The sequence below is a fragment of the Oryzias latipes genome, chromosome 12 (genome assembly GCF_053564925.1).
Source record: "Oryzias latipes strain Hd-rR chromosome 12, Olatipes_Hd-rR_3.1".
NCBI classification, from domain to species: Eukaryota; Metazoa; Chordata; class Actinopteri; order Beloniformes; family Adrianichthyidae; genus Oryzias; species Oryzias latipes.
Window position 1 is genome coordinate 14,530,584 of NC_136248.1, and position 12,744 is coordinate 14,543,327.

At 38.5% G+C, this 12,744-nt stretch overlaps 1 protein-coding gene across 2 annotated transcripts in view; it reads right to left on the reverse strand.

Annotated features, from left to right (window-relative positions):
- The window catches only part of LOC101158122 (poly [ADP-ribose] polymerase tankyrase-1), a 91,575-nt gene extending 79,462 nt beyond the window's left edge, over positions 1 to 12,113 (reverse strand). For both annotated transcript variants that reach the window (XM_011481927.4, XM_011481926.4), the window contains exons 1-4: positions 11,557 to 12,113; positions 11,004 to 11,119; positions 9,629 to 9,737; positions 3,595 to 3,690 (exon numbers count right to left, since the gene is read on the reverse strand). In XM_011481927.4, coding sequence (XP_011480229.1) covers positions 3,595 to 3,690; positions 9,629 to 9,737; positions 11,004 to 11,119; positions 11,557 to 12,070 — 835 coding nt within the window. In that variant the 5' untranslated portion in view covers positions 12,071 to 12,113. The remainder of the gene's footprint in view (positions 1 to 3,594; positions 3,691 to 9,628; positions 9,738 to 11,003; positions 11,120 to 11,556) is intronic.
- Positions 12,114 to 12,744: the final 631 nt, after the last annotated feature.

A 12,744-nucleotide genomic window follows, 5' to 3' on the forward strand; every position in this document is an offset into this window, starting at 1 on the left:
TTTGAGGCAAATAGTAGCAAAAAAGGCACAGAATGTCATCTTTGATAGAATAACAGATATATGAGAAGACAAGCCACACAAGTTTGTCAAAGCCGGACTTGGGGGGGGCAACAGAAAATGAACACCAGGTCTGGTTTGATCAAATTTGGACGTACATGTTGTTTCTTTAAAAAGAACAAGCCATTAAACTTTTGACTTAAAAGCATGAAAACATCTTGCCTAATATTAGCAGCCACAACAAATTGTGAGTCCTTCAAATCCCTTTTCTCCCTCATTTTGACGCCCCAATCTGACTGAATGCGTATCATGCATTGACTGTAAAAACAGACAGCTCAACCCCTCCCCTCTCATGTTCCCAAATAGGAAGTATCTGATGGTTTCAAAAAAACAAAATCCCATTGACTTCTTCTGAGAAATAGTTATTACTCAGTCATTTCATTTGTCAGAATGACCATTCTTGCTCTGATACCTTCTTTTTAACATCTTTCTAATCCAAGAATTTTTTCTTAATTTCTTTTGCCCAGTGATATTAACGCTTTAAGAAGAAAAGGTAATGCCAAAACCTGAAGCTAGTAGTTTGAATGGTAAGGTCCAGTGGTGCCTCGTTTGATAAGACGAGGCTCTCGTTATGCAAAACACCATTTCCCATAAGCTTTCCCATAGGAAGCAAAATAAAGATAGAGCTCTCTTTGGAAGCAGAAAACAATAAAAGGTAAAAGAGCTCTCTAAATAAATTGGGGACAAACATGCTTTGTCTTGTTACAGGCTTGGCTTTTCTCCCCACCCCTGGTTTTATTTCTAAAAATTTCGCAATTACCATAAAGTTATACAGACGAGTGAATGGGCGTGTATGTTCTTGAGCACTCTGTAGTTTGGCCCAGAAATTTGTGCCATAAGCTAAGATACGGTCATGTGTTGTGTAGCGCAAGAAAAATAAACCTTTTCAGCTTCCCCCAAACAGCGGTGTCCCGTCTGTTTCTTACCGACAACAAGGCAGCCTAACCAGGAGTTAGACCAGACTATTGCTTTCAACTATGGTTCTGTCTTACACTGGAAGAAAACTCTTCATCAGCCCCACAAGATACAGAAAACATTCCGTTAGCTATGTGATGCAAGTTTGCTGTGCAAAGCATGTCAGCGTTCAAAGAAGTGTTCATTATCCGGATAGTTCGTTCTGTAGGGTGTTTGTTATTTGAGATACCACTGAAGTTAAAGATTAAACTGGCAAACCAAGCGCTAAAATTAAACTTGGTGACATTTTTTAATAGACTGGATCACTAGACAATAAAATTCTGAGTTTAAAAGGAATGTCTTTGTCTAATTTCCCTTTGTGACACTTGAATGAACTGAATCAAACTTACCGGTGTATGCATTATGTTCTGAACTAAACTCTCTTCTTGTTTTGCTTAGTGCAGACTGAAATTTTTAAATTAAATTAAATTTAAATAAAACTATTAAATAATAGGTTATTAGAGAAGCCCTAACAATCATTACAGTGTTCATTTGCTATATCGCGGTTCACCTTTCCAGGCCTCACTGTTTTGCTGACTTGCTCCAGTGCAGTTCTGTATGTTTGTTTTTTTACAGCACACTGTGCTCTGTAGCCTGATGACTGTTGACCTTGTCAATCTGTCTCCTCTGTGTTGTGTCTACTGTACAAAATGCAGTTGGCTTTCCATATTTGCATTCCGTAAATTTTTGATCGTTTTCCTGTCTTTTCATTTAGCTTTAAGGGTTTAAACAAGTGAGGAAAGTGTAAAAATGTTCGTGTCTGTCTGAGAAAAGTGTATTAAGTGTGTAGACAACCTTGTAGACATCTGGAATAATTTGGAGATTTCACCTATCGCGGGCTATTTTTAGAACATAATTCTCACAATGTAAAAGGAAACATTGTATATAATAATCAGTACAGGTTGGTTTATTTTTAAAGTTGTGCTTTTATATTAGAGGTTTCTTGTCTATTTTCTAAATGAACTGCTGGTGTAAAAGAACCAAGGTGGATCACTGGCATCATAGACAGCCATTTGCTCCAGGGCCGCATCTGGACACCGCCATGGGAGTGGTCTGGCTGATTAAAATGGTTTCAATCTGAAGGCGTGTCGTTTACAGACCGTGTCGCATCCACTTTCAATCCACAGTTGGTGGGACTGTGGCTGAATTCTTGGTCAGTAGAACATGTCTTTCATGTGTGCATTTTTACCATGTGACTGGTTCAATCAAATGTGGCTTTCAGCAAAAACTGCATAACTCATTCTCTGAATGGTTGATGCTTTTTCTTAAATACATTTTGAAGTAATATGTTTCTAATAAGTAATAAGTAATAAGACAGCGATTTAAAATGTTAAAGCTACAAGGCTGGCACACTGATAACATGTCTCAAAAAGCCTACTTATTGATTTACTAAACATAAGGATCACTTTTAATTAAAAGAAACAAGGAAAAGAAAATGAGTATCAGAGATAAAACCAAAAGAATGAGTGGTAACATTGTGTGAAAAGAAACCTTTAAGCAGTAAAGTAGAGGAAGTTTTCCTTTACCGACCTTTCAGGAACTCCTATGTACAGAAATCGTTCTTCTAAATGTTCACTAAAGCTTGGAATATGATCCCACAAAACATCAGGATGATAATTTTCTTAAGTCTATGGATAGATAGATAGATAGATAGATAGATAGATAGATAGATAGATAGATAGATAGATAGATAGATAGATAGATAGATAGATAGATAGATAGATAGATAGATAGATAGATAGATAGATAGATAGATAGATAGATAGATAGATAGATAGATAGATAGATAGATAGATAGATAGATAGATAGATAGATAGATAGATAGATAGATAGATAGATAGATAGATAGATAGATAGATAGATAGATAGATAGATAGATAGATAGATAGATAGATAGATAGATAGATAGATAGATAGATAGATAGATAGATAGATAGATAGATAGATAGATAGATAGATAGATAGATAGATAGATAGATAGATAGATAGATAGATAGATAGATAGATAGATAGATAGATAGATAGATAGATAGATAGATAGATAGATAGATAGATAGATAGATAGATAGATAGATAGATAGATAGATAGATAGATAGATAGATAGATAGATAGATAGATAGATAGATAGATAGATAGATAGATAGATAGATAGATAGATAGATAGATAGATAGATAGATAGATAGATAGATAGATAGATAGATAGATAGATAGATAGATAGATAGATAGATAGATAGATAGATAGATAGATAGATAGATAGATAGATAGATAGATAGATAGATAGATAGATAGATAGATAGATAGATAGATAGATAGATAGATAGATAGATAGATAGATAGATAGATAGATAGATAGATAGATAGATAGATAGATAGATAGATAGATAGATAGATAGATAGATAGATAGATAGATAGATAAAGTAATTGTTTGATACATGAGAAAACTAGGCAACTATAAGTTTGGATTAAAAAAGGTACTTGGATTGAAGTTTTTCGATTTAAGAGACGTGCAGACACACAAAAGAGAAAAAAACAGCTGGCGCAAGTGTTTGTGTGTTTGTTCATGTGTGTGAGACTGACCTGTGAGCACAGCCTTGGCAGACGGTTCAGCCAGGTCCAGGGCAGACTTGCCGTCGGTGTTGCGGATGTTGGGGTCGGCTCCGTGCTGCAGTAAAACTGTAGAACAACAGGGCAGACAGAGACAGTAGCTGAGCTCCTGGACTGACATACAAACTCCTCGACACACGCCTCCTCCCAGTCCACCTCCAGCTCCTCCTGCCACTGTTGCGCTCCATCCTGTTCCATAAACTGATCTGCCTGTGCTTTCCTCTTTTTCTCCGCTCTGATCTTCTACTGTCCCTCTGTCTCCGCTTGTTGAGTCCCCCAGTCCTCCTGGCAGCCTTTCCACAAGTCCCACTTTGCATTTATCTTCTCCTCTTCCTCCTGCCGCCTCCGCTTCTCCTCCTCTGTTGCTATTGCTGCTCCCTCGGCTGCCCCTGGCTGCCCCTGCTCTGCGAGCCATGCCGCTGATGTAAACAGACATGCCACAACAAAAGCAGAGCGAGACACACACCACGGCGCACCGGCAGGAAAAAAAAAACCCTAAACAGCGGACCTAATTAAACTGCGATGTAACACATCACACTTCAACAGAGGAGCAGAGGCTACAACTGAGCCGAGAAGATGAGGGAAAGCAGGAGAGAAAAAGGGAGGAAGGCGGGTAACTACGGCCAATCCAGCAGAGACAGCGGCGCGGAGGAGCGAGAGACTCCTGCCTCTCCACAATAACCGAGCGATGCAGCGGAGAGCGGAATGAGAGGGGAGGAGGGGAGGGGAGGGAGGGGGACTCAGGAGTCAGGAGAGGATAGAGGACAAAAAGAGGGGAAAGGGGAAAGAACAACAACACATGGGGATCAGATCAGAGTAAAATGAAGATAGATAAGAACTGAAAGCTGAATTATAAACCATCAGTGCTGCAGTGTTTTCAGTGAACTCTACTGAGGTTGCGGTGTCAATTCCCTCCGTGCCTTCCTCTTCACTTTGCTTCCGACTGTTGTGATCGCTGATGCTCTGTCTGAAAACGCCCTCTGACTCCTGTGAATTTAATGTTGACCTGATTAAATCCATTTGTGACTGAGTTGAGATCATCAAGTATCCATTATGGGCTGGCGCACAGGCTTTCATAGTCTTTAAAGACCCGCTCCAACGGAAATTGTGTTTTTGAAGTGTTATTGTAGCATTCCTCTAGTGATGGAGGGAATACATTAAGAATATAAAGCTTGAAATTGCATTTTTGAGTATTTCTTTATTTAAATTGTTGTGAATCAGGAGCAGATGCAAAAACGCCGTTGGAAAAAGATTGTAGGTGTGACGTAAAACCTACAAGTCACAAGCTCCCTGTTCCACTCGATTCCAAATGCATCCACTTGTAGACTAGATTTAAATACAGGTACGTCTTTGTTTTCCATGTCTGAGCTGGTATCTGGCTCAAAACTGTGTGGCTGGATAGCTCCAATATTGCTCGTCATTTTTGTTGGACTAGTAATGTTGGGTCGGGGGTGTGACGGCTGTAAGCTAGCAGGAGCGTGCAAACAGTGGGGAGACAGGAAATGGAGGGGCCTTACTCCACACCAACAACTTAGAGGGGAATTTCTAATGAAGTCCTGCTGCTCTGCAGAAACTATGTCCCATGAAACAACACAGGTTTGGGGATTTTGGCTAAAAATGGCATAATCAAAATTAAAAGACCACTTTTAAAATGTGTTTAAAATAGATCAAAAGATGATTGGAGAGGGACTTTAATCACCCATCACAACAATAAAACTTACCATGACACCCCCCATTAACTCCCACTCAACTACAAACACAGAGCCCCCACAATAAGAGGATTAAGACATGTTCATACCAATGCAGAGAAATGGCAATCTGATAGAAAACAACTTGCAGAGGTTTGACCCGTGTGAAAATATCAATCTTACACAGATGATTTCTAACCGTGTCACAAATGACAGCATCTCACGCCGTTCAGTTTCATCTGCAGCGATCATGGCTTTCCAATAATAGCTGCAAAACAACCTAAATCCTTTCTGAAACAAGATTAGTTGCCAGGACAATATCAGAGTTGCTGTTTCATAAATATCTGCAATGTCTGCAACCAATCAGAACCTAACTAATGAGAAATTAGCTCCCAGATTGTTTTTCTTAAACGACATTCATCCACTGAAAAAGCATTCATATTTTTTCATCAAAAAGCAACAAAACACACAGTAGGCTACTGATGCTACAGCAGTTCTCCCTTAATATCATCAAAGCCTTTCTAACATTCTCAAAAGAAGAAAGCCATTGTCGTAATTAATAAACTGCATGGACATAAGAAAAACAAAGAGAAATCAAGAAAAAATGAGTTGTTATTGCAGAACTGAGACAAAAAAAAAAAAAGAGTGCCAGCTTTTTTCCAGTTTAGAAAGCGGCTCACCTACAGAAAAAAAAAACATTTATTAATAGCAGAGTAACATATTATGTAACATCAGAAATCTGCTTAAAAGTTCCCAGAAATCTCTTAATTTGGGCTAGCTTCATGGCAAATGCCCAACCAAATGAAAGCCTAATCTGTACAGCCTCACCCCACCAAACCAAATGTTTAGTTTGTTTTGACAAATGTCTCTATGTAGTTCAACTGTTTTACAGTTCTGTGGTTCAGAATACTGATGAAAGAATTCAGCATATTTAACAGCCATGGAAGCTGTGCAATGTAAGAAAATATCTACATCAAGGAAGATCCACCAGGTTCAAAGCAGCTTAATAACTGAATTCCAAAAAAATGCAACGAGAAGCTAATTTTGCCTGCAAACAAAAAAACAGGTAGCCCCAAAACTGCAGACTAATTGAATAACCATGTATTGAGTTTACTTGGAATGTATTTTTGAAAAGTAAATGATTTGCATGCGTTGCTGCTATCAAATTCCCTATGATATTTCAATACGACCTCACTTTACATCACTTTCAAATGAACCTGTATGGTTTGCAGCAAGGACCACACATCTGGCACAAAGTAAAACATCAAGCCCCGGTCCACTTTAAGCGTGTTGAACTTGCAAGTAAATCCTGGTGCGGTTCACAACAGTGTGAAGGAGACATTAGACCAAAGACAAAGGGCAAATTGGTAGCAAACATGGAGATGTCAGACTGTTTTTTCTTTTTGGTGCCGCTAAATGTTTATCCTGGTTTATAATCACCAAATGATTATGAAACAACTCTGTGATGATTTCGCTGCCACTATCTACAAACCAACCTCAGGCAGACAGGCATACAGATGTTTTAAAATGCACTGAACTGAAGTCAACCAAATTTTTGAAGGCAGAAAGTTTCAACAAGATCAGAGGACAGAGAACGTTTGCGAGAATAAATAGGCTGAGGGGTCACTCATTTGAGATCATCTAGTAGCAAAGACACGTCTCCAAACTTGCAATCCAAAAAAGATATTTTGATGTTGCATTTTAGAATATCTTTAAATCCAACTACAATTAATGATTTCTGGAACTGATTGCTGGATACCTTGATTACATTTTTGTATCAAGACTGGCTCAATTGTTTTAACAGAGCGTGTTAACAACCTGCTAAAAACTACCGGTACTGATGGTAGACAAAATACTTCATGTCAAGACTCTTCTTGATGTGTGAAAAATATAAAAGACAGACTTTTATTCAGTTTTGTCATTTTTATTATAGTGTAATGAATTGGAATTATACTGATTTTGTGCTTTGACTAAATGGAAAGACAATTAAGTTGAATTACTAAGGCTACTTTATGAGATATAAAAACTAATTTCACTTTCTTTAAAAAAAAAAATCTTCCTTATGCTTGTGAATGGTGAAACTGAAAAGGGCAATCCATTACTGCACTCAAGGACGTTCACATCCGAGATAGAGACGATTAAGATGATAGAGATGATTTTCTCTTTCCTTTCTTCAATTGTACCCGAAGAGTGAGAATTACAATTGAAGCCATGAGCCTCGAAGGCACCAGATTTTGAGAGTTTTCTCACGTTCTCTTGTTTTTGTCATTTTTATAGAAACATAGAAAAGTCTCTCTCTTGTTTTAACCAATTATCAGACGGGACTTTGGAAGAGTGGAGGCACTCACACACCTATGGTGCATGCAGAGATGTGTACAGCAGCTTGCTTGGAGAGATTTCTTGACAGTAAGCCCAGATCCTCCACAGGACCATCTGTTACGCTGTAGATTTAAGGGCTGTATCTTCTCAAAGTTCACTTGAAGAGGCCAAAACACAACCTATAAGGACAATTCTTTCCCAGAAAAGAAACGTTCTACTTTTATTTATTCTTTAAACAATGGAAATTTTAAAAAACTGACAGAAAATAAGAAGCATAAATGTTGTTATTCACTGGTTTAAGACCTTAGACAGCTGTGAGATCGTCATCAGCAGTAGAGGTTGGGGAAGGTCAAATGGTGAATATTCCAGGCATTTTAAAATGCGCCGACTCCTTCAATACTCTGAGCAGCAGACCAACGTAGAAAGAACTCATGTTCACAGAGCTTTGTTTTGTTTTTGTTTGTTTGTTTGTTTGTTTGCTGCTCATAGCAAAGATGTTAACTAGTTTTTTTGAGGAGGAATTGTTGGGAACTGTAGTGTTTATTCTTGATTTTGATTTCAACAGTTTAACAAGCAGGTACAGCAACGTTAGGTTAACGCTGAACCAGCAGAAAAAGCATATTATAAGGATGAAAACAGAAAGTTTAAAGTAGAAAAAAATTGCAGAAAAAAAACAGTTGCGTAAGGAAAATATAGTCATTTATGCCAGTAAAAACTTAATTGTAAATGAAGTTATACCACAACTGGGCTGTGGAATTTGGGTTTGAATTAACAATCAGGAGTGACAAACAAAAGTCCAAGTAAAATCAACTGGAATTAAACTGTATCCTCTCACTGCCATTATGACTGCATGACGTCCTGATTAAAACATATAATAATACAAACAACAATCAATAAAAAGGAAACTTTAATAAAATGTGAATTTAGATTTACACTGTGTGAAACCAGAGTGTAAATCATGTTATTCATGCTTTAATGATTATTTTAGCTGGAATTTCTTCTTCTAAACATTTTCAATTAAAAAAGGAGAGACCTCGTCTTTAGCCTCATGAATGGATCAATAAATAAACAAGAGAATAAGTGAAAATTTGCAGAATTGTAGAATAAAAATAGTTAAATTCTCCTCTTTGTTATGAAAGCAATATGAAATAGATGCATTTACTGACTTTTAGAGGCAGAATATGAAGCACCTTCTTCTATTGATTACATTTTTGTAGTGTTTTACACACAGTCTTTTTAGTGAAATCTTCCAACAGCCTGTTGGTTTTATTTATGACAGACACTACTTACACAAAATCGTGCGAAGGAAATAAAACTTTATGAATAACTGTCACTTTGTGAGTCAATACTTCTGTTCAGATGTTGGGATATCAATCAGACTGATCGAAACAGCCACTTCTTCGACTGACAGGCTGGCTGGCGTGACAAAAGCGACGTGGAGACAGAGGCTGGAGCAGCTGGGCTCTCAAAGCAGCGCCACTTCCCTGAGGTTTTCCAACATCTCTCCTCAGATGTAGTGTGAATTCCCAGCGAGACACGCGTCAAAGCTCCCGCATCCCCTGTGAGGGGCGACTAAGAATAGGCGCCGGCTCTGTGACTGCACTTTACAGGACATTGGCTGCATTACTCATAATGGGAAATAACAGCATCCATCTGGTGGGTGGATGAAATTAAATTAAGAATTACATGAAACTCAAGGGTGTGTCTGGCCACACATATTAATTTAAACCCACTGAAAGTCCTTTCATGTAAAAATAAAATAAAAAAATAAGCCACAGTGCAACAATAGGAGAGAGAAAGAATGGAAATCATGGAGGAAACCGCCGGCTTGTATGGTTCCCAGAGGGAGCGACGCAATAACACAGCAACACCGTGGCAACCAATCCTCAACTGCTTCTGTCTGTGCTTTCTGCGCATGATTGACAGATTCAGACTGAGTGAGGAAAATGACCACAAAAAAGAAAATGTGCATTTGCAGCTGTGGGGTTTAATTCGCTCACCTATACACACGTCTATCTTGCCCTTGATGGCAGCTTCATGCAGCGGTGTGTAGTTCCAGTTGTCTCGAGCATTCGGCTCCGCCCCTTGACACAGCAGCAGAGACACAACCTGAAAGCAAATTTTAACACCTAGCATGAGGACTTTTATTCACTCAACGAAAGAAAAATGATACATCAGAGGTTCATTTCTATCCAAGTTATTTGTTGTTATGTTTTAAGACGGAATGAGTACCGATTTGCCTCTAAGTCCCACTCCAATTATCTTTTGATCTATTTTATAAGCGTTTTAAGCAACTTTTAGCCAAAATCAAAAACCTGTGTCCTTTTCCAGGACATAGTTTCTGTAGAGCGGCAGAAATTCACCTCTGAGTTGTGGACGGGACTTTTGGGTACAGAGTAAACCATCCCTTCCCATTCCCCCGGAGCTACCTAGCCGTACCGTTTTGAACCAGATACCACCTCAGACGAGGAAACGAGAAAATACACGACTCTATTTGTCTGCAAGTGGATGCAATCGGAACGCCTTCAAGTTTTCTTCATCTGCATTTTTTCTTCTGCTCCCGATTCACAACAATTTCAATAAAGAGATACTCAAAACGCAGTTTTAAGAATATTTTTCTTTATACAAGTCCTCTAACATCTGAAAACTGCCACAAGAACATTGTGGCATTTTTCCATTTTTTGTCAGACTGGGTCTTTAATAAAATGTTTTTATAGTTATTCAAAATTAGCATCTATTAGCTATTTTTGTGTTTTATTAGAACTTTTTTTCTGGAAAAAATATTTAGCAAAATATTTAATATTTTGTATCCCTCAAAACATCAAACTGCACTAAATTGATTATTTTCACATTAAATGTGGAGCATTTTACAAATTAGTTTAGTAAAACAATATTGACCATTTAAGCAGTAGGCTAATCATATCCATGAACTGAGACATCACTTCTTAGAACAGATGTTGCCTCAATGATGAAAACAGACAATCATCTGCATGATAAAAATATCTGTCCAAGTGTGGTTTTTAAGGCTTTCTGCTCCCTTGTTTTTTGCACTTAAACTGTGCAAAATAATGTTTTCCATTGTCTAAAACATCTTAACGGTTAGACATTTTAATTAAAAAAGTGAATAATCATTTTAAATGTCAACAATCACATAATAGACACTAATTTTCATGATTAAAATATCAAAAGTACCAATTTAAGTGTTATTTTTACATTTCTTTGCTCACCTTGTGTTTTGCACTTGAACATTGCTAGTTAGGCATTTTAATCAACTTTTTCAAATGTCAACAAGCACAAAAAAAGATGTTAGGGTGTGAAAGGGGGTTTTCGGATGGATAAACAACTAAAAGTTGGACATTTCTGCTTTGATCTCACCTCAGAATGGCCGAAGGAGCACGCGTTGTGAAGCGGGATCAGACCGCCATCGTCTCGAGCGTGCACATTAGCACCCATCTGAAGCAGGTGGTCCACCACATCTTTCCGCCCAAAACCTGAAACAAAGCAGGGAGAGAACGCTTCAAACTCACAAAAGTTCTGGGATTTCCACAAATTGTTTTACACACAAGATAAGTTGCTTTAAAAAGATTCTTCTCAAGTATGATTTCTTTTGTGGGAAACACGTTCTTTAATAGGTAATCATGCCAACTTTTTCAGAAAGAAACTGGACAAATCAATCTGATTTAAGCCCCCCTCCTGCTGCACATGAACTCAACTCCATGCCCTTATGGTAATTGTGTTGATCTGAATCTTTATTGTGCAGAAACAGTTGCTTTTTAAAAGGAGGAGAAACTTGTTTTTGAAAAGAAAAGTTAACTTGACGATACACCTTTTGTAAGAGGACGTTAAATAATATTCTGATAGATACCTGCTGACTAGTGTGCTATTTGTTTGCAAAATCAACCAATATGTTACTAAAGCTTCTGTTTACCTGCAGCGAAATGCAGGGGCGTGGATTTTCGTCCAGCCATGTCTTTGGCGTTCACATTCATCGCATCCACAAGTTTCTTGACTCTGGAAACATCCCCGTTTCGACAGGCTTCAAACAGCTCCCTGAAGGCCCCGTAAGCGCTGCCGTCCCCGCTGCTGCTGCTCCCGGTGTTACCGCTACCAGAGCTGGGCGGGGAGCCTGGGCTGGTGTCGCTTCCTTCGGTGGTGGTAGCGGTCGGGGAGCTAGCGCTGCTGCTAACCCTGCTGCTGCTGCTGCTGCTGCTGGAGCTGCTGGCTGTGAGGGCCGGAGATGGGGAGGTGCTGCTGGGAGAGGCCGGCGTTACCTCACCGTCAGCCACGCTCTCCGTCGCCGATGCACCGCGGGGAAGCAAAGCGGCATCTTCGGTAGGTGCTGGAGGAGAGCCGGGCAATGTGACGGGGAGAGAGGAGCTGCGGGGCGGGGAGGAAAGCAGGGAATTTGACTGCTGCTGAGAGGAGCGACGAGGCGTCGCCATTTTCACATCACAACAGTCCCCACTAGCAACAAAAACAGTGCTGACGACTTCCTGTTAGGAGACCCGAACTTCCGCTCCTGTGTTTTGGAAAAATATTATAATAGTTATTCACCTAAAACTCTGCAAATCTTTTATGAAAAGTTTTTGAATTTGTATAAATAAATAAATAAATGAATAAATAAATAAATAAATAAATAAATAAGCACCAGTATGTTTATCAAGCCAAATAAAACATATGACAGAAAAAACACCTTAATTAAAAAAAGAAACTAAATTTCATAACTGTTGCCAGTTCTGCGCATTAGTATTTTTTATTTCTTTTTTTCGTGTTTAAAACATATATTTATATAGAAATGCAGGCCAGATAAGGATGCACAGTTTTCTTTGAATATTTAACCAGGCAGTTCAATAATAATTCCACATGGGATGAAAAATAATTTCAGTTGTTAGATATTTTCGTTTTATGGTTGTCAAACATTAACTTCAATCAACGTCTCTTTTCTTCTTTTGCAATATATACGAAATTGTGTGAGGTTTGTGTTGGCCAGTGAAACAGTGTTGGCTTGAAGAACATTGACATCTAGTGGACAATGTGAGTATTGCAAAACCATTGAATCAGTAACATTTAGTAACCAAAATTAACAGCGCTCCTCACTTGAATCAATCAGACCGTT